The sequence below is a fragment of the Chionomys nivalis genome, chromosome 9 (genome assembly GCF_950005125.1).
Source record: "Chionomys nivalis chromosome 9, mChiNiv1.1, whole genome shotgun sequence".
Classification (NCBI taxonomy): Eukaryota; Metazoa; Chordata; class Mammalia; order Rodentia; family Cricetidae; genus Chionomys; species Chionomys nivalis.
In genome coordinates, this window is record NC_080094.1 from 30418104 (window position 1) to 30440661 (window position 22558).

Genomic DNA, 22558 nt, shown 5'->3' on the forward strand with positions numbered 1-22558 from the left:
GAAATTATGAACTGGATTTATGCTTGTTGAAAGAAATAAACAACTTTTACAACAATGTCTTAAATATTGATTTTATCTAGTTTTTAAAACTTGACAGAGAACAGTGACCCTCATATTTATGAAATCTTTGGAATTATAAAAAAAGAAAAAGAAATTCAGGGCCAAGAAACCATTTCACCCTGTCACGGTTAGGGTTTCTATTGCTGCAGTGAAAAACCGTTACCAAAAAGCAAGTTGGGGAGGTAAGGGTTTATTTGGCTTACACTTTCAGATCATAATAGAAGGAAGCCAGGACAGCAACTTAAACAGGATAGGAACCTAGAGGAAGGAGCTGGTGCCGAGGCCATGGGGGAGTGCTGCTTACTGGCTTGTTTCACAAGGCTTATTTAGCCCACCTTCTTACAGAAGCAGGACCAGTGGCCCAGGGATGGCACCACCCACCATGGACTGAGACCTCCCACATTGATCACTAAATGAGAAAATGCCGTGCAGCTGGATCTCATGGAGGCCTTCCCTCGGCCGAGGCTCCTTTCTCTGATGACTCTAGCTTGTGTTGACACACAAAACCTGCCAGTACAACCCTCAAGTGTAAAACTGTGAAGAAGCCAAACTGGCAATGATGTATCTACTTATTGAATTAAAGCTAGAGAGAGAAAAAAGTAAAGCAGAATTAGATGTATCTTAATAGATGTAATAGTTTGCATATGACTTGTGTGCCATTTTAAAGTAGCCATGGGTATTTATATCAGCCTTCATGAGAGCTTTCGTTTGTTTGTTTGTTTCTGTTTTTGTTTTTTTCAAGACAGGATTTCTCTGTGTAACAGCCCTAGCTGTCCTGGAACTAATTCTGTTGACCAGGCTGGCCTCAAACTCACAGAAATCCGCCTGCCTCTGTCTTTCGTTGCTGAGATGAAAGGCGTGCACCACCACTGCCCAGCCAGAAGAGCTTTCGAAAATCCTTCACCACTGCACCTCACACCCTGACCTCACATGTTACTGAAAATCCCAGGGAACCCAGGAAACCCTGGCCAGAGTGCAGTTTGCATGTCCGTGAATGTCTATGTCTGTTGTTCTCAATCATAAAATTATTTTCATTGCTCCTCCATAACTGTAATTCTGCTACTATTATGAATCGTAATATAAATACCTGATATACAGGATAGCTGATAGTTGATCCCCAGAGGGGTCGTGACCCACAAGTTGAGAACCACTGGTCTACGTCCTGATGAAGATGCTTGCATGAGGTAAAGGAAGAGCCACTGCCAAAGTGAGATACAGTCAGCTCAATTTCACTGCTAGAGGACTTCGGGCAGAATTTGGGACTTCTCACTCAAATGACTTGGGACGACGTCTCACTCTAGTCTTCTGTGTAAATCAACTGGCAGTGTGACTGAGGAAAGTGTTTCCAAGTGTGCTTTGCGGCTTTCCTAACGCCACACTGCTTGGAAAGCAGACGTGGGCGCAATGAAATGCCCAAGATGTCTTTACTGTGGACGCAAGTGCACTTTGCTCTTGACATGCCATACCCAGGCAGCGTGGCAAATAGAAACTAAGAATTTAATATCACACCTGGAAGGTCACACAGTTGGTATTCAGTCAAGCGTAAAGTGAAGGAAATTGTTTGGGGCCAGGGTTTTCCTGTACAACTGTTATCTTCTGGGTCATTAATCATCTTGCTGGCCTGCTACATTTTACAGGGGACACAAGCACCAAACCAAAACAAAACCTCCCTGAAACAGGTCCACAGCTCACAGCAACTCTTTCCCATGGGCTTCCTCCAGCTGGCGTTTGTTTAAGATGATACAGGGGCACAACTATTATAAGTGTGCGTGCTAATGCGCTCATAGATTGTCTGAGAAACACTTTGGCAAGTAAGAGAATCTGAAAACTCCCCTTAGTTCCTCGCAGACACTGAGAAAAAGGGTGACAGTGTTAAGGGCTCTCAGCAGAATGTGGAAAAGCTTGAGGTCATGACCCAGAACTGAGGGGACAACTTCTACTCAACCTTGAAAGTACACACCAAGCTGGGGACCACCGTTAGTGACCAAGGGACCAGCTTTCAGAGTCCCCATGGGAATCTGACCTAAATCACACTTACTTGTGGAACATCCAGGTTACAGTACATGAGTAGGTGAAGGTGTCTGTGTGTGTGTGTGTGTGTGTGTGTATCAGTAGCTCCTATGAGACACAGCTTGAGAAAGAAAAGGCAGGGCACAGCCTGCATGGTAAAACATGCACTTCTGAGCACTAAAGCGGGAGAAGAGGAGGATGTGGAGGTGAGGTGAGCTGGTATTTGGATGGATACAAGCAACATGTGCACGGTCTCTGTTGCTGTGTTACTTGATGGAAATATAGCAAGCATTAGATGGAATGGACTAGGTATTCCCTATAGTAGAGTTCCATTACAATTGTACGTCTCCACCATTCATCCATTGTTTTTATGGAAATGGTTATAAATTTCATTCAGAATGCACTGTATAGCACACCAATTTTATAGGCTGGAACTACTTTATTTTACTCATTTCTGTAGGGTTCTGTATTTCAAAGAACATGATAGGATCATGTTGGCTTCACACCATGAGAAATAATTTGCTGCTTGTGTCTTGTTAGCTAGAGTTTTCGGTTGCCATTGTGTCAATATAGGAAAACCAACCAATTTGTCTAATTACATTGGTTCTTGTTGTTTCAAAAACTGGAAGCCTCCCGGACTTTCGCCACGGTGAAGCAAATGGTCTAATCAAATATGGCCCGTGGAGACTCAGCTGCATGCTACAGTCAAAGTCCTCACGAGCAGAACAAACAGGACGCAGCGCACACGGGACGCCACCATGCACACCTATGTGCAGGAGGGGACAGCCCATGCCAGCCTCTTACCTTGTTCTCCCGGGATTGTGGGTATATGGGGTAGTAGAGACATGACTTATAGCCTAAGCGAAGGATCTCCTTCAGGAAAAACTTGGTGTAGTGTCGGAAAATAGGGTTCAGGGCAAAATGGTTCAAGCGCCCATGTTCTTCTTGCTGGTGGTGGCTGAAGTAGATGAAATCCTCGATGTTATAATGAGATCGTATGTACTCTATATCCTAGAGAAGAGGCAGAGGAAGGATGTTTCAAACCAATTACCTGTGTGTATGTCGTGATAAACAGCTATGCAAAAAAGTCCCTTAAGTGGGGCTGGGGGAATAGCTTACTTGGTAAAGATCTTCTCATTCAAACACGAGGACCTTAACTGATCCCCAGAACCCATGCCAAAAAAAAAAAAAAAGTCTTCTGTACTGTACTCTAATCCCAGGGCTGGGGAGATAGAGACAGGAGGATTCCTGGAGCTCATGGGCCACCCAGCCTCATTCAGCAAGTGGCAGGCCAACTTGAGAGTCTGTCTTGGAAAACGAGGTGGACGGCTCCTGAGAAACAACACCTGAGGCTGTGCTCTTGCTTCCTCATGCATGCACATGTATATGCACCCACACATGGATAAACACACACACACACAATTTTTAAAAATTGCTTCAAGTGTAATAGTGAAAAGTGTGTTTCTTCCACTATTCATCGTCTTGTCTTTAATTGTGTTTGCAGCACTGGGGGTCGAGCTGAGCATCTTGCGCATGCTTGGCAAGTGCTACATCCACAGCTCTTGGTTATTGAGACTGGGTCTCTCTAAGGGAGCTCAGGTTCACTATGTAAGCAAGGCTAGCCTAGAACTAGTGGTCCCCGTGCCTCAGCCTCCTGAGTTCTGGGATTACAGGTTTACAGACACTGCCATGCTTGGCTTACTGGCTCTTAAAAAAGAAAGTGTGTGCTTGTTCGGGTCTCTGTCTGTAGAAGATGGCTAACTAGTTTTGTTCTTACGTCTTTGACTGCTGTCAACCTGGCAAGCCTTAGTGCCGGGTCAGGTTCGGCACAGAAGTCCCAGCACATTTCTGGGCACGAGGAGCACCAGCGAGTCAGGGCGAGTGACTGAGCACAAGTATCTGAGAGTCAGTAGACAGGCTCCCTGGTCTCCTGGATTTGTTACCAATCACCTGCTACTGCAGGACTGTCCCATCTCGGAGTTATACCCATTGGTACACAACTTGGCTGTGAAGAAAGAACGCTAACAGGGTATGGCATTCCTCCCTCTGCTCCTGTGACACATAAGGAGTTTATGGAATGGGAGGCAATTTAAGGAACTCAAGAGTGTTTCCTCAAAGAGGAAAATCCTGGGCACAGTGCTCCTGTCTTCATGGGCCTTTGTCTCTTCACAGTACAGTGGAATCAGGACTCATGCGTGCTAACTGTGTACTGTGCAGCCTGGCCTCCTTCACCACTCTAGTGTGCACTGTTGAGAGCAGGGAAGGAAGAGGGATAATCCAAAGTGCACGTGACTGTCCCTGATGACAGGAAAATTCATTTTTGACAAATATGGCCTCCAAGTCTCTACTGTAAACCCATTGAGTGCAAATCCAAGCATAGTATAAATAACAGCCGCACCAAATGAAAAGTCAAACCAAATGCAGATGGAAAACTACGGTTTCAAGAACAGAGACTGAAGAATATGAAGAACTCAGCTTAGGTTGTGACCAGCAAGCTGTGACAGCTTTTAATATGTCTACAAATATCCCCTCCCTAGCCCACCAGCACCCAGCTTCTGTTCCAAAGTATAACAGAAATTGCAACCACCCAGCAAGTGGTAGCACCCAGAGCAATTCTGGCAGCCTTTCAATCCTCATTGACCCTGGAATGGCTTTTATACCACAAGACTTTAATTACCAAGGAAACATTGCTCATTATAACATAAAAAGAGTGATATAGGCAAGACTGAGAAATCATTGAAAAGGAAAAGGCAGCGAGCTAATGGAGGTCATTAACTCCAAAACAGCAGATGGGCCACGTGCATCTGATTCTAGTCCCATCCCAAGTCCCTTAAATAACAAGAACATTTTTTATTTAGATTTTTTTATTTAAATTTTCGAAAAAGAATAATGGGGTAGAGGAGAGGCAAGCGTGTAAGGCAGTGTCACCATGAAAGGAAACTTTATGGCTTGGTTAAACCTTCTTCTCTGGGTCCACACTGGGGTTCCTGCCTGCCTATTGCTACTACATCCAAGAGTACAAGTGGAAGTGAAAGAATGGATGCCCACCTCCCGGTTGGTCAGGTGGGTAGCCCTGCCAGTATCAGTGGAGAAGAAGTGGAGAGTCATATCCATGCCTGCCACCCACACTGGTGATTCAATCTTCCATTCGTGACACAGACTGTGAGATGCTAATATGACAGAGAAGAGGGGAGAAACATGACTTGCTACAGTGAGGAAAAAGATAATTCTGATGACAGGGAAGAATTTTCAAAATCAATGTAATGCCTTCATAGGTCTTGCTTACAACATAATTTAATATCAAGAAGAAACTGTAAGTGAATAAGGGAAAGGCATGGAAGTTAAATCTAGGAACTCTGAGAGAGAGATTCTAAAAGAAGACCTGGATATATTAAAATCATAGTCAGAGATGAAATTAGAAGCTCAGAAAACTAATGTCAAGAAAATATTTTCAAGTAACAAGTAAGAAATGCATTTATTAGGAACCCCAGGTAAGACAGCACCTACTGCCCTCTAACACTTCTCAAAGCCTGCCATCAAAACCAGACTGCACTGTGTCCCCTGGGCTCCACACTAGGGCCCACAGCCCGGGCAGCTGTATCAGAAGCCCAAGTGGTCCTAGCAAATCCAGGGAAGACATTGCCCATTGCCCACAAAACCCCTTTAAGTCTGCCCAACAACCCCAAACTGCACCCTCCCCTAGGTCCTATACTAGGGGCCAAATACCCTGCAACGTTAAGGGAGGCCAGGCTGGTCCTAAGAATCCCAGGTAAAACACTGCCCACTGCCCACAAAACCCCTTTAAACCTGATCAACAACCCCAGATGACACACACTGCCCCAATTCCCCCATCCCTTCTCCATGTCCTGGTCTACAACTTTGGAAGAAGACTTCCACTTTACCAGAAGCCAGGTCAGATCTAGGGACCCCAAAAACTCAGAGGGGATACCCTACTGTACCTGAAGACATGTTAGTTACCAGAACCCTTGGCTCTTCAAACCATAATACCAGAGAAGAAAGAGAAACCAAGGAACAAAACACCCATCCAACAAAGACAAACACAGAAATCAAGACCTAAATTTAGATACCTAAATGTCATTGTAAGAACACAGTCAAATAACACAAATAACAGAAAGGGCAATATGGTATCACCAGAGCCAAGTTATCCTACAACAGCAAGAATTGAACAATTCAACACAATTGAAGCACAAGAAAATTGACCTTAAACTTACTTTATGAAAATGATAGATGTCCTTAAAGATGATCTGAACAAATCCCTTAAAGAAATAGAGGAAAAAACAAACAAAAAACAAAAATTGGAAAGACTCAATAAATACCTAAAAGAAAGCCAATAAAAAACAATCAGGTGAAGAAAACTGTTCAAGACCTGAAATGGAAATAGAAGCAATAAAGAAAACACAAAATGAGGGAATCCTAGAAATGGAAAAATCTCGGTAAGCAAATAGGAACTATAGATGCAAACAGCATCAACAGAATACAAGAGATGAAAGAGAGAATTCCAGGCATTGAAGGCACAATAAATAAATTCATATGTCAAATAAAATGTTAAATCTAAAACATTTCTAAAATAAAGCATCTAGGAAATCTGGAGAAGACAAAACATAAGAATAATAGGAATAGAAGAAGGAGAAGAAACCCAGATCAAAAATCCAGAGAATATATTTAACAAAATCATAGAAGAAAAAATTCCCAGCCTAAAGGAGGACATGCTTATAAAGGTGTAAGAAGCTTACAGAACACCAAATAAATTGAGTCAGAAATGAAAATCCCATCACTACATAATAATAAAAACACTAAACATGCAAAACAATGCTGCCGGACAATGGTCATTTATCCTGTCACTTGCGTTATTTTTAATAGAATGCTGATTGGCCAGTAGCCAGGCAGGAAGTATAGGCAGGATGACCAGATAGGAAATAGAGGCGGGGCAATGAGAACAGGAGAATTCTGAGAAGAGGGAAGCCCAGTCTCTAGTAATGACCCACTCTCAGAGGAAGCAAGATATTACTGCCTCACTGAAAAAGGACCGAGCCACGTGGCTAACTCAGACAAGAATTATGGGCTAACGTAAGTTATAAGATTTAGTTAATTAGAAGCCTGAGCTAATGGGCCAATCAGTTTTTAACTAATGTAGACCTCTGTGTGATTTCTTTGGGACTTACAACTGCAGGAACTGGGCAGGACAGAAACCTCAGTCAACAGAATGGCACCCACAGGGACAATTACATCCACATAAAGCCTTAGACAGCTTGGGAAGTAATTCTAGACAGAATAAAGCATGGCTTACTGATAGCAACACTTTCTCAGGTGGGCTCTGCTTGCTAGAGGCAAGTGTTCTCATTTAAGAGAGGCTTCCTGACTCAGCATTAGCTGTGAAACCTTGCAGCTCTTTTAAGAGGTCCTGCCCCAAAACACTTAAATGGTGTTGATGAAAAGCTGAACGCATGCTATTTGGTGGTAGCATGGACCTTGAAACGCCATTGAGTTGTGGCAATAAACATGGCTCCAGTCGGTACCTCTGCCATGAGGCTGGAATCTCAGAAAGCTAAGGAATGGGCTGGATCCAGCCGTCAAAGCCATGGCTTTAATCCTAGCCATATTGTTTAGCAAATTAAAGACTCATGTGGTCAGAAAAAGAGAGATATACAGTAAAGATAGATTCAAAGATGAAAAACCCTCTAAACAGTTTACTGTGTGTTTTAAAATATATGCAGGCTTGGGAGAAAAATGAAAAAAAAAAAGGATAAAGTCCTTAAAATAAAAAAAGAGTACTTGGGTGTGGTGGCACACACCTTCAACCCCAGTACTTGGGAGGCAGCCTGGTCTACAGAGTGAGTTCCTGGACAAAGATACATAGAGAAACCCTGTCTTAAAAAGCCAAAAATTAAAAACAAAAATAAAAAATAGAGTTTAAAATAAAGTCACATAAAGATGGAAAACACACAGAGAATCTAGATACTGTATGTTATTATGTTCTCTTTAAATTGTTTAATGGCTGAGGAAGGAGCAACCACTACTAAACAATATTTGTTTATAAATGCTGCTGAATTAATTCAGGATAGGTATTCTGAAGATACCTTGACTTCATAATTCAAGTCAAAATGTATGTTACTTTGGAGAAGAGATTTTGCTTTTGTTTTCACAGGAGATGAGAGGCTCTGGATTCGTTCTGAGTAAGAAAAATCAGGTTTGATCAAGGAAGACCACCTGAGAAATCTCCAGTAGGAATGGGTGGCCCAGATGTCTGAGTTCTACATCCAGAAAAGATTCAAGACTGATTCCTGAGATGATCAAACCTCACAGGATACTCCAGTCATGACTTGATTATAATTCTGAATTTTCTTTAGGTCCCCATAAGATTACCATTATCCCCAATCAGCAAAAAGTAGCCTGAAAAACTATGCCCACATTCCCCAAAAATGGACTATGGATATTTTTCTTTGTTTAGAATGTTGGTTACAAGTTGTTAAGGATAATGGTCAGGAGAAAAGCTAAACAAAGGGTATTAGATTCAGAGTTCTTGTTTTTTTTGTTTTTTTTGTTTTTTTTTAAAAAAGGTGGAGTGCTGTAGGATAATGGTCATTTATCCTGTCACTTGTATAATTTTTAATAAAATGCTGATTGGCCAATAGCCAGGCAGGAAGTATAGGCAGGATGACCAGGTAGGAAATAGAGGTAGGGCAGTGAGAACAGGAGAATTCTGGAAAGAGTCAACAGAACAAAGAAAGAAAATTAAAAGCAGCAAAGAAAAAAAGGCCAAGTAACATATAAAGGCAGACATATTAGAATCATACTTGACTTATCAATGGAGACACTAAATTCCAGAAGGGCCCGTGGAGTGGTGTCTTGAAAACACTAAGAGTCCAGGTTGCAGGCCCAAACTACTATGCCCAGCAAAACCATCAATAATCATAGACAGAAAAAAACAATATATTTCATGGCAAAGTCAAATTTAAACAATAGCTATCCACAAACCCAGCTCTACAGAAGGTACTAAAAGGAAAACTTCAACACCAGGAAATTAACTACACCCACAAAAACACAGGCAATAAATAATTTCATATCAGCAAAACACAAAGAAGGGAAATACATACACACATACCCCCACTCACATATACACACTACCACCAACAACAACAAGAAAATAACAGGATTTAACAATCACTGATCAATAACATTTCTTAATATCAGTGGATTTAATTTGCCAATAAAAAGATACAGGCTAATAAAATGGATATGAAAATAGGATCTATCATTATTCTGCTACATACAAGAAACACTCCTCAACATCAAAGATAGACATTACCTTAGAGTTAAGGGTTGGGAAAAGATTTTCCAACCAAATGGTGCTAAGAAGCAAGTTGGTGTAGCTATCCTAATATCTATCAAAATAGACATCCAACCAAATTAAAAGAGATGGAAAAGGACACTTCATATTCATCAAAGGGGAAATCCACCAAAATTATGTCTCAATTCTGAACATCTATGCTCCAAATATAAGGACACCCACATTTGTAAAAGAAACATTACTAAAATTTAACTCACACATTGAAACTCATACAATAATAGTGGGAGACTTTAACACCCCACTCTCATCAATGGACAGGTCTGTCAGACAGAAATTAAGCAGAGAAATAATAGAACTTACAAACATTATGATTCAAATGGACCTAACAGATATCTTCACCCAAAGACAAAAGAATATACCTTCTCAGTAACTCATGGAGCCTTCTCCAAAACTGACCATATACTTGGCCACAAGGGAAATCTCAACATACAAAAAAATAAAAGTACCTTCTGTAGAGCTGGGTTTGTGGATAGCTATTGTTTAAACTCTCAGAGTGAAAAAGAAAGGGTAATTGGGTGCAAGATTAATATACAAAACCTTGTGGTCTTCCTATATCGTAAAGCAAACATCTAGAAAGTACAAGAAGAGGTATCTACATATAGTACCGAGAAAAAATTATAAAATATGTAAAAAAAATCATGAATGTCTTAGAGTATATGGGGGAAGGGTCATAGCAGGAGACAGATGGTATGTTCAAATTAGGGTAGTTGGAGGGAGGCTCACGAAAGGGAGTATTTACAGAGATGAGGAGGGTGTAAGGAAATTAGCAGGGACTGCAAACCATTAGTGGCCTCGGTGGGTGGACTTGGTGGAAGACTGGTCCCAGCAATCCACAGAGAGAGCACCCTGGAGAAAAGACCACATTTAAAAGCCTAGTGGGTTAAGTGTGAGCTCAGCCAGATAAAGACACCTCAGTTTCCCTGGCCTCCCTCCTCCTATCAAGGCTGGGATTAAAGTTGCACAAAACTCCATCTGACAATTTCAAACATTTTTAACTTAAAAAACAGAGAGTCTCGAAAGGCTGCCAAGTGGGAGACAGGTTCATGACCAGACACTTTAGGGACAGGATTCATTCATGTTAAGTAAAAGTAAAAACCTTCAAAGAGGCACCATGTGCTGGATGACTCATGGATATATAGAAAGTCACAATAAATGGCGGCTTCCTAACTTACCATTTCTTTTCTGATCACGGCAATGCCAACTATCTGATTTGCAACTTCAGCTACAAACACCTGCAGAGCTGTTCCATCCTGCAAAGGTAAGGGGCGTTTTGTTAAGACCCTGGAGAGCATCACCACCAAAGTCTCTGAAATCAGCCGCTGAGGCATCCATGACTGGGATGCAGCCACCAGCCTCGGCTGCAGTCACCACCGTAACAGAACCAACACTCGGCAACATTTACAACCCCAGGTGCTACGCTCACAGCTCGCTTCATCTTCAGACCCACGCTCTGATGTCAGAATTATTATCCCATCAATTTTATTTACAAGGCAACAAGGCTTAGGAAACTGGATAAGTGAGCTCACGAGGCATGAATCCACGATTCAAACCTCAGTCCCTTTTACACAGAAGCCGCTTCTATCCCAGTGCTTCCCAACTTTTATGACCTCAGGACATCAACTCAGTGAGGACTCCAAAGAAATTCCTATTGGAAATTAAAACTGAAGAGACACAAATTTGCTTTTAAAATTCATTAGTAAAATGAAATTTTAAACTAGCTGGTTTCATTTAAAAGCAATAATGATTTTATTTTATTTTTACATAAAATATGTATTTTACGTAAAACAATTTTTAGACATAAATTATATTTTTTTTCACCAAAAGAAACCTTATATTTTCCTAAACACAAATATTTTGAGTGACATTGTTTTCTGCTTTTGCTAAGCTCTTTGATCTGGCTTAGAGGACAGCAGAATCTGCACATCTGCTTTTATAGTCAACCTGCTGCAATATGCTCTTTGGTGCAAATATATGAAAAGTCTCATCTGTCTTCACAACATATAGTTAGAAAAGACAAGGATCCAGGCATCTTTCCAGGGAACTGTGGCTATCCTCTGAGACTCTACAGCTGGTAGTGCCTGGAGCTAGCTGCAACGCGTCATCCAACAATCCTACTGATGAACACTGTATGCACTACTGTGCTAAAACCCAAGCATTTGTTTTAACTGACTCTTACACGTTTACTCACGTATGCTTTGATAGCACCGTACAATGTTAATTAGAAAATACTGACTCATCAAGCTACCCAGATTTCCCAATCTCATGACGTCACCAGTGTCATCGGAAACGTTGCCCTAGGCATTGCACAACTATCAAGCTCATGTGGCAGCTACTGATTTTCTCATTTTCTATTTTCTTTCCTGACTAGATCTTATCACAGTGGGCAAGTGATTCTCGTTTTATCAGGTCGACAGGCTCCCGTTATTAATTTTAAAGAAAGGCTAGTTAAATACCCAAGTCCAAAAAAAGAAGCGGTTTTTCTTTTTTCAAGTGAAAATGGAATTTTATAAAAAATGGCAGGTGGTCCAAGCGCATTTCATGCATCGGTAGAGGCGTTTTTCTCCTCAAACACCCAACATGCTTCAGGATGCACCAGAGACATGTCGCAGAATGCTAAAATCCAATCTCAAGTGTGGCGATTCGACAGAGTTAAACATGTTACTGCTTCATCAAGGCTCTTCCTTAAACTGCTTCTAGCTTCCCCTTCTGATCTAAATGAAGAGATAACTGTAGACCCACAAGCAGTTGTAAGAAATAATATAAAAATCCTTTTACACGCTGTTCAGTATCCCGTGATAGCATTCTCTAAAGCCGGAGCACAGTAAGACCCCGGGAAACTGATCCTGAATCAGGCATATCTGTGTGATCCTGTTACTTTATACAGGTTAAATCTCCATGATGACATCAAACAATTCTTGTACCACAACAAGAAATCTCCCTAGCCTCACCCCTGCCCTCTAACAACAAATAATCTGGTCTCCAATTGTAAATTTTCTCATTTTAAAACATACAAATGTGTAATTATGAACGTCTGCCTAAGTATTACATATGTATATGTATATATATATATATATGACTGTACACTTAAATATGAATCTATGCATATAATTGCAAACTCTTGGGGACTAGCTCTTTATTTCTTTCAATGTAACAACATGGGGATTCATACAGGTTGACAGCAACAGTCCATTCTTTTCATTGTTGAGCACGAATCTGCCATAGCTTAAGTCTCTATCTGTCTGTTGAAAACTACCTGGCATTATTTCAGCTGCTATGCACACCTCTGTGCACACCATCCCCTCTCAGAGCTAAATGTTCAAGAGCACAACTTACTAGCCATAGGGTAGGTGCACTTTTAGTTGTTTTTGTTTTGTTTAGTTTTGTTTTTTAAGAAACAGCTAATGTGTCTCCCAATGCATCTGCAACTCTTTTACTAACAATATGAACAATTCAGTTTTCCCACATCCTTGTCATCTAGTAGCCTCTAGGTTTTGTCTTAGCCATTCTGCTAGAGATAGAGATTCAAGATATCTTATTGTGGCTTTCTTTTTCTTTTCTTTTCCTTTCTTTTTTCTCTTTTCTTTTCTTTCAGCAAGAGTTTGTGGAGATGAATGTCACCATGGCCGTCAGGATGCTTGCTGCTTCTGCCTTGGCTCCTGCCAAAGCCCCAGCTTTTTCACTTGCTATGGCTCTGTACCTTCAGTGTTAAGTAAAAGGCACTGACTGACCTGTCAAAAGGCATGTTCTTTCTCACTATTAGGAAAAAAGTCACTTCAGTCTCATTCAAAAGTTTTAATATTCCTGGGTTTGTGTAACTCATTTTCTTTGTGTGCATGTTTTGACTAAACTTATGTTTATGTACCACATGCATGCCTGATGCCTTGGAGGTCAGAGGACAGTGCTAGGTCTTCTGGAACTGGAGTTACAGATGGTTGTGAGCCACCGTGTAGATTCTGGGAACTGAACCTGGCCCTCTGGAAGAGCAACAAGTGCTCTTAACTGCCGATCCATCTCTCCAGCCCCCTCACTAACATTTCTGTCTTAGAACACTCCCTCCCAATTCATTAGACCACACATGACGAAGTAAGGCTTGAGATCACACTGCTCAGAGGGCCCAGAGGAGGAAGAGGCTACAAATGAAGATAAGAGACCAAGAAAAACCAAAGTAGTGAGTGCAATGGAAGGGAGTTTTATTTTCATTTTATATCCTTATAACAGTGTATGTTTATAGTGCCATCATGTTTAGGTGTTTGATATCTCCGTGGTGACGTAAATATTAACTTTAAAAGTTTTGGTTTTTTAACCTTACTTTAAAAAGTCAGTATTTCCTATTTTTCCAAATGACCATAGCAGCAAAATGAAGTAAAGTGATGATACAGTCATTTGATGAAATAATTTTGTCATAATGCAAACAAATCTCATAAGCATATTGCTGAGGAAAAAAAACTGTATGATTTTCTTTCCATAAATCTCAGAAGCAGAGACAAAGGAGCGCCGCCGCCTCTGCCGCCGCGACGGTCCGGGCCGTGGTCGCCCAGGGACTTTGAATATGTCGGGGATTGCCCTCAGCCAACTTGCCCAGGAAAGGAAAGCTTGGAGGAAGGACCACCCTTTTGGCTTTGTGGCTGTCCCAACAAAGAACCCTGATGGCACGATGAACCTGATGAATTGGGAGTGCGCTATCCCTGGAAAGAAGGGGACTCCATGGGAAGGAGGCTTGTTCAAACTGCGGATGCTTTTCAAAGATGACTATCCATCCTCACCACCAAAATGTAAATTTGAGCCACCACTGTTTCACCCAAATGTGTATCCTTCTGGCACAGTGTGCCTGTCCATCCTGGAGGAAGACAAGGACTGGAGGCCAGCTATCACGATCAAACAGATCTTATTAGGAATACAGGAACTTCTTAATGAACCAAATATCCAAGAGCCAGCTCAAGCAGAGGCCTACACAATTTACTGCCAAAACAGAGTGGAATATGAGAAAAGGGTTCGAGCACAAGCGAAGAAGTTTGCCCCCTCATAAGCAGCGGCCCTATGGCTCCATGACGAGGAAGGGATTGGCTTGGCAAGAACTTGTTTACACCTTTTGCAGATCTAAGTCGCTGCGTACAGTTACTAGTCGCCTGGGAGGGTTGAGCGGGCGCCATTTTCCATTTCCGCCACTGGCATATACAGTCTCAATTCGCTGAATTGCCCCAGTTTTTCATACAGGGTCTCTTCCTTCAGTCTTTTGTATTTTTGATTGTTATGTAAAACTTGCTTTTATTTTAATATTGATGTCAGTATTTCAACTGCTGTAAAATGATAAACTTTTGTACTTGGTAAGCCCCTAGGAGCTAGTTTCTTCGCGCTCGGATGCAGGCATGCTTCCCACTGTTCAGAGCTCTGGCCTCCAGCTGGCTGTATGACAGAACCACACTGTCCCTCCCTCCCCACCCTCGACCTCCTCTGAAACCTGGGCTGTTGCTTATGAGCCTCAGATCCAAAGTTGGCCAGCGTCTCCATTCTGCATCACTTCCTTTGTGTTTATATGGCGTTTTGTCTGTGTTGCTGTTTAGAGTAAATAAACTGTTTATATAAAAAAAAAATCTCAGAAGCAGTTTTAACTATTTTCTGATTTTAGAAGCAGAGGTATAAAAAGTTTCTAAATGGAGTTTTGAGGGGACCAGCGACAAGTGGGGACAGTCTCCAGAAACAGGCCCTATGTACATAGGGTATTTCAATTGTAAAACCCACTAAAATGTTTCTTGGTCACAGTTTGATAAAAATCATTTCAAAATCAAGCATATTGGATAAGTTGCAGCATGCATCCGCAACCTCTTGGCTAACTGCATGTCTAGTGAAGTTAACTGGCAGTCACTAAGGCCTCAGGGTTAACATGTAGGCTGATACCAGCCTCACGGAGTGTTAACATGTAGACCGACACCAGCCTCAGGTTTACCATGTAGACCGACACCAGTCTCAGGATTAACATGTAGCCTGATACCAGCCTCAGGGTTAGCATGTAGACCGACACCAGCCTCACTCAGGGTTAACAGGTAGACGGACACCAGCCTGTTGTTTTCCATGGCTCACATACAGGTTATAATGCTAGAGAAGGTCAAAGATCGACCACAGAGAATCATCCTTATATCTAGCCCTTGAAACCTCAAGCTAGCTCAGAAAAGGTCCTGCCTAGGTTCACCATCTAACGCAACTAAAACGGAGCTCCACTACCCTAAGTCTGGTGCCCACTGCTCCTGGGATGGATATCAGATACCATGGATTCCTAAGCTGTCATTCCATGATGACAGGGAGATATGTCAACCCCTCACCCCACCTCTGATGCTCCTCTCCCCCAGCAGGATTCTCTAAGTGATGCTCAAGGAAACTTCAGACCCAAACCTTCATGGGTCCTAATGGTACCTAAGGCCCGGGAGAAATGAGGCTACAGCAGCCACCAGCAGTACTTACGGGATCTCTGCAAGCCTCAATGTACTGGGAGAAATCAGCCAGTATCTGTCTACTCAGCACGAGGGTGCTGACAAGATTTTCAACACCGGCAGTATCCACAAAACTGGCTAATCTTATCTTAATGGACCTGGACAAGAACAGAGATAGGTTTCTTGGTTACAGTACTAAAATAATATCACACTTACATAAAATAATATCTGATCATGTATATCTATGTAACATTGAGATATGTATGTAAAATATGTAAAAGTATGTAAAATAACTCTCCTCATTCAAGAATACCTAAAAGTAAGCAAAAAGTACAAAGAATAAAATCATTGATATTATAAACCAATGACAACACGAAGTTACATTTTAAGTATATATAATTTAAATACATATAATTTTTTTTCAGCTTTTTGAGACAGGGCTTCTCTTTAGCTTTGGAGCCTGTCCGGGAACTAGCTCCTATAGACTAGGCTGGCTTCAAACTCACAGAGATTCGCCTGACTCTGCCTCCTGAGTGTTGGGATTGAAGGCGTGTGCCACAATCACCTGGCAAATACTTATAATTTAGCACATATAATTTAAAATATTCAGCATACTTTATTTCACATTGAATACAGAGAGCTAAAATGTCTTCCCCAAATTAAAAAAAAATTAAATTATTACATAATATTTTCCTTTCCTTTCCTCCCTCCCACCCATTCTATGTACCTCCAAACACAGTTGCTCACTCTCAAATTCACTGCCACTTTTTGTTGTTGCTTTTATGCATACATACAAATACATAGTTACATAAGTATGGCCTGTTGAGCCCATTTAGTACTGTGTGTATGTGTATGATTTTAGAGATGACCACTTGGAACTGGATAACGAATAAGGGGCTCATCCTTGGGAGAAGCTAATTCTCTCTTCTTAGCAGTTGCCTGTAGCTCTTTATCTGGGGGGAGGCACCTTTGACATTCCCCCCTTCCACAATAGCCTGACTATCAGCATCTTCATCATTCAGGTTTTATTTAAGCAGCCATGTTGTCGAGGTCCATGGATGTTGCTTCCATCTTTCCTAGGAAACATGATCTCATTGCAGGCTTTCTGGTCCTCTGGCTCTTACAATCTCTCCCAAATTAAAAATAAAAGAAGTGTTTCATGCTGGAGAAATTGCAATGCCTGGGGTTGGTTTTCTGTGAATGCTCCCTACAGAGCCAGCCAAGGTTGTACCTCTAAAGCGTCTCATCCTTGGAGCTTAATTCTCTGAGGTCGACGTCTTAGGACTCTTAACATGTTCATCTGTAATTTTGTGTCTTCAGGCAAAGTTTAGGGAGACAAAAGAGCATGTCTAGGGGTTAGGGGCCATGGCTTATACTCGATTCTCACTTCCTTCTGTCTGTTCATTGGCGAGTCTCCTCCCACGTGCTCCCTACTTCACCACCCCATCCTCACTAACGCCTCTCTTTGTAAATAGTGACAACTGAGATCTACCTTGGACATCGGATGGAGAACCATGTGAAGGGTGCAGCAAAGACATGGCTAAAGCCATCGTCTACCTGAAGCGGGGGATGGGGCATAGACATGGAGAAAGTTGCGGATCGGGTGCATGACCTATGGAGTCTCTCTGGTCACGGCTCCCTCCCTTGGTAAGCAGAGTCAGGCTACATATGGTTGGTGACCTTACACATGCTGTTTTTATTTTAATAAAATAATTTTAGTTTATCTTGGGGTAGAGTATGCCAAGGATTGGAACAGTCATCCCGCAGAAAGAAAATTTTGCTCCCCACATCCAGACAAGTTCCATATTTTTATTTTGTAATGGGTCTGTGTGTCATATAAATAACCTTATATCTTGCTCTCTCTACTCAGTTTTATTACTAAACTGATCAATGTTACTCTTCTTAATAATAAACAATTCTAACGTAATTAACTCTTATTTGTGATGAACATCTGATGTGGGATTCTCCTCTGTATGCTGTGGATACCATTGGTTAATTTAAAAAAAAACTGTCTTAGGCCTGTAATAGGGAAGAGTAGAGCTAGGCAGGGAAAACTAAATTGAATGCTGGAAGAAAGGAGGCGGAGTCAGGGGGAAGCCATGGAGCCGCCACTGGAGATGGACATGCAGGAACCTTGCCAGTAGGCCATGAGCCTCGTGGTAAAATATAAAATAATGGAAATGGGCTAAATTAAGATGTAAAAACTAGTCAATAATATGTTAGAGCTAATAGGCCAAGCAGTGATTTAATTAATGCAGTTTCTGTGTGTGTATTTCAGGGCTGAGCAGCCAGAAACAAACAAGCAGCCTCATACAACAAATATCTGTGCTTAAATTGTAATGCATGGTTACATATTATAAAGAAAATGATTTATCTGCAAGGATATATATGTGTACAATGATCTGGTTAAAACCTGATCAATTACTCTCACCTCAATCATAATTATAAGCAATCTTTAAGACAAAGATGAGAACTTGGCTTTGTTATGGACAGTTTGCCCAAAAATCTAGTTCTGATAGATTAAAGGTGTAAATGTTTTTTAAAAAAGAAGGCCAAATGTATTAGGGAAATAGAGGAAATGAAAACAATGTCCTACAAAATGTCCATAACACCTTAGTCACAACACCCCAAAGGAAAACCTAATGTCTATAAACTGATACATGCTTAGAACATGGCATATGTACACAGTGAAATTCTTCAGCCACGGAAGGGAATGAAGTGGTAAGGTATGTTACATGTGACAAAGGTCGTGTGTAAAACACTGCACATTGTGCTGCTTCATTTCTATGAAAGGTCCAGAATAGGCAAGTCTATAGAGGTAGAAAGGACACCGGTCAGCTGTGGGGACAAGGTAGCCAGCTGACTGACTATTCAATGGGCATGGGTAGGCTAAGAGGTTACAAAAAATGAAAATAGACAGAGATGATGGGTGCACAACATTGTATATGCACTAAGAACCACTAAATTATTCAATTAAGCGAGAACATTATGCTATATTAATTGCATCTCAATAAGCTATTATTGTATGCATAATAGTCTATGTGTAGCCGGGCGGTGGTGGCGCACGCCTTTAATCCCAGCACTCGGGAGGCAGAGGCAGGCGGATCTCGATGAGTTCGAGGCCAGCCTGGTCTACAAGAGCTAGTTCCAGGACAGGCTCCAAAGCCACAGAGAAACCCTGTCTCGAAAAACCAAAAAAAAAAAAAAAAAAATAGTCTATGCGTATATATGTATGAAATATCAAAGAAAGTTAAAAAGGCAAAGAAGGGAATGGCAATGGCAACTAATAGTCAAACCAAAATGATGTGATTACATAAATAGCAGATGAATTAGCACTTAAGGCTGAAGTCACTTTGAGAAAAATAACTTTTATTCGATAAAGTAAAATCTCAGTAGAGAACAATGCCAAGTCACCAGGTTTCTGCCAAAACAGTTTCAGGTTCCTGAAGTGAAAATTAATAGAAACTGATGTGAAATATTGTACAAAATTTGGATACGCTTAATCTGAAGGATGCTACTGCCTCAACGTGAGCAAACTTGGCATCCGTGGCCCCTTTCCATGTGAGTGGGCAGCAGCTCTGCATTCCAGCGGCTGAGGCCCGAATCACCAGCTTCCTCTCGGCGTTCCTGCATACCCCATCAGCAACACGCCAGATGGACTGGCCCTTTAAAATACACCTGACTCCAACCATTTCCATCGCGCACCCCGGCTATCCCTACTCCACCGCTGGGATGCTACAAAAGCAGCACCCCATGACTCGGCGTGCTCCCCCTAGCTCCCCCAACCCATCCTCAATGGAGATGCCAGGGCGATGCCTCTAAAATCCTGAGTCCTAGCGCGTGACTCTACGGTGCTAATCCCAGTAATGGCGGAGTTCGTGACCTCTTATGCCCGAGGCTCTTCTCAGAATACTGTTTCTGAGTGTCTAAAACAAGACACAGAGAATGAGAGAATGACAACAGGTGAACTTAAATCATTGTGTTTAAGCAGCGGTCTATTGATTACTCTAATTTTTTGCACTGGTGCGCATAAGTAATGAGCGACAACTGCAGATATCTGAAGCTGCAGTCCTGAAGGAAAACGAGGAGGAAGCAGCAGGGGCTGGTGACACCACTGTGGATTGTCGCCTCCTTTCACAATGGAAGGAGACGCTGGATTTCAGGTACAGCTTTGTGAAAATCAAGGATGTGATTTTCCACCTCGACTCCATCCACAGACCCTGGGCGAGAACATCAGTTATCTCGCCCACTGCGCTGAGTGACAAGCCAAAATCACAGAGTGGCTTCGAGGACTCCAACCAGTCTCCTCTCCTGGGTCTTTTCTTTACACTCTCTCTGGATCTCGCACCTCTAACCTGTCTCCAAATTGTGAGCTTCTTTCTTTCCCTGCCTCACCTTTCAGACGCCGCCGTACTAGTCCCCAAACTCAGCCCTTGTGCACCCTCATCATTTCTCACCCGAAACCCTCACCTCTCAGCTCGGTGAACCCGGACCTGCCTGGATACCAACGGTGTATACAGGCATCACTGTAGGAGCTATGCCACCTAGCTCTGACCCCTCACATTCTCTGTCCTATTTCCCTCTGGGCTCTTTTCTTCCCTTCTCTTTGCTTTGTGGGTCATTCCTCTTCGTCTATTAGAACATGAGTTCAAAGACAAAATTCCTGCCTCTGCTGCAACGCTATGGCTAGAACAGCTCCCAATGGACAGCAGCTGCCAAGGGAATGAATTACACAGCCTGGGTGGAAACAGGCAGAGCATCCCATGCTTATGGCATGCCTTTCTGACTATGATAAGTGCTACAATTATAAAGTGTGCAGCGGGAGCCAGGAAAGTAAATGAATGCGAATAACTGTCGTAGTTAGGGTTTCTGTTGCTGTTATGAAACACAGTGACCAAAAGCAACTCCGAGAAGAAGGGGTTTATTTGTCGTAGGCTTCCACGTCACTGTTCATCATTGAAAGAAGTCAGGACAGGAACTCAACAAGAGCAAGAACTTGGAGATAAGAGCTTGTGCAGAGGCCATGGAAGAGTGCTGCTTACTGCCTTGCTCCTTCTGGCTTACCCAGCTGCTTTCTTATAGAAGCCAGATCACCAGCCTAGGAGTGGCGCCACCTACAGTGGGCCACCAACACAGGCTTGTCAGCAGACTGATCTTACAGAGGCATTTTCTCCACTGACTCTCCCTCCTCTCTGATGACGCTAGCTTGGGTCTGGTTGTCATAAAACTGGCCAGTACAAATACCTTCCTCCCAGATCCCAGCTCCCAGCTCCCAGCTCCCAGCTCCCAGCTCAGGACACACCTTGGCCTACTTTGAAAGCCAGGGCTTCTCCTAGCCTACAGTGGCACTGAGTAAGGGCTCAATGGGACTTGGAGTTTTTGCTCAGGTGTCACAAATCACAGACATCATTTCTCTCCTCTGTCCACAGAAATAGGATCGGGTGACACAGCCTTTTTTTGCATTATACCAAGAAGCTCACGTGACTGTTATTTATATTCAGCAAAGAGGAACACTTGAGAATTTTTATGTGATCCTAAAATTTCAGCAGGGGGAGGTATGGGCAAAAGCAACTCTGCCTGATACAGGACTCTCTAGCTGCTTGAAATGTGGCTACTCAAACTTTATTGGTACTCTGTCAACTGGGTTTTGATTCACAAGACTACAAAACAGCTCAATGCTTTCATGCTGAGCATACATTGAAACAAAGTTGTGTATGTAATAGGTTATATGATAAATACTGAAATTTAGTTGTGCCTAGTTTAAATTTGTACACTAATATGTCTATTAGAAAATTAAAATTACTAATATACTCACAGTGTATTTTTCATGGGTGGAGCTGTTCGACATGCCTGCCTTATATTTATCCCTCAAGATAATCATTTACCTCCTTTGAGCCTGGGTCTCTCACTGGTACCAAGCTCAGCAGTTAAATTGACCTGGCTGGCCTTTAAGCCTTGACCACTGCTGTCTCTGCCTCCCCGGAGCTGGGATCATCTGACTTGGGTTCTGGGGATTTAGTCAGTGTTTGTATCACAAACACTTTATTGACTGCTATCTCCAGGCCCCTGAGAGCTATTTTACAAAAGTTTTTAACTCAGGAAGATGAGGAGGGAAAGGAAAGGGGAGGGGGAGGGATGCAGAGTACACATCTATACTCAGAAGGCTGAGGTTGGAAGACTGAGAGTTCCAGGCCAGTGTAGGCTAATAGTGAGACCCTGACTCAAAACAGAACAATAAGCGGAGACAGATTTAGTGCACAGGGGCCTCTGCATTGCTTCTGCTTCTGGTTCTGGCAACAGCAGGTGGCCTGTTTGTTTTGGCTTTAACTGGAATGAGACGGGAGGCCTATGACTGGCAGAAGGAAATAAAATGTGGCATGGGTGAACATACTAATCGCTTCTATACAAAAACTGACCGGAGCATTTAGAAAACATGAAAAGTGAGCAAACTCCCAATTAAAATGTATTTGTCTAAAACTCAATCATTAAATTGACGTTACTAAAATTGTTCATTCAATCAACCAGTCACAAAAGGCTCTGAAACATCTGGAGTATCCCCAGGGCTGCCGAAGATAGTGGTTCACTGGATGTACCTAAGAGTCATTCTACTTTTAACTCTCCATAAGCTCCGAGAACCTTCTCCTTCTCATCACGACCACTATAGAGGCCCTATTCTTTCAGCCTGGCTATGTAC

General features: G+C 42.2%; 2 protein-coding genes across 2 annotated transcripts in view; one reads left to right on the top strand and one right to left on the bottom strand.

Moving 5' to 3' along the window:
- The window catches only part of Cfap61 (cilia and flagella associated protein 61), a 250959-nt gene that overhangs the window by 141878 nt on the left and 86523 nt on the right, over nucleotides 1-22558 (bottom strand). Inside the window, exons 13-15 of the mRNA XM_057780855.1 lie at nucleotides 15896-16022; nucleotides 10612-10689; nucleotides 2875-3081 (exon numbers count right to left, since the gene is read on the bottom strand). Of these exons, the coding sequence (XP_057636838.1) occupies nucleotides 2875-3081; nucleotides 10612-10689; nucleotides 15896-16022 (412 nt within the window). The remainder of the gene's footprint in view (nucleotides 1-2874; nucleotides 3082-10611; nucleotides 10690-15895; nucleotides 16023-22558) is intronic.
- On the top strand, nucleotides 13926-15016 carry LOC130881325 (SUMO-conjugating enzyme UBC9-like). The gene has a single exon (XM_057780856.1). The coding sequence runs from the start codon at nucleotides 13989-13991 to the stop codon at nucleotides 14463-14465; it is 477 nt and encodes a 158-aa protein (XP_057636839.1). The 5' UTR covers nucleotides 13926-13988; the 3' UTR covers nucleotides 14466-15016.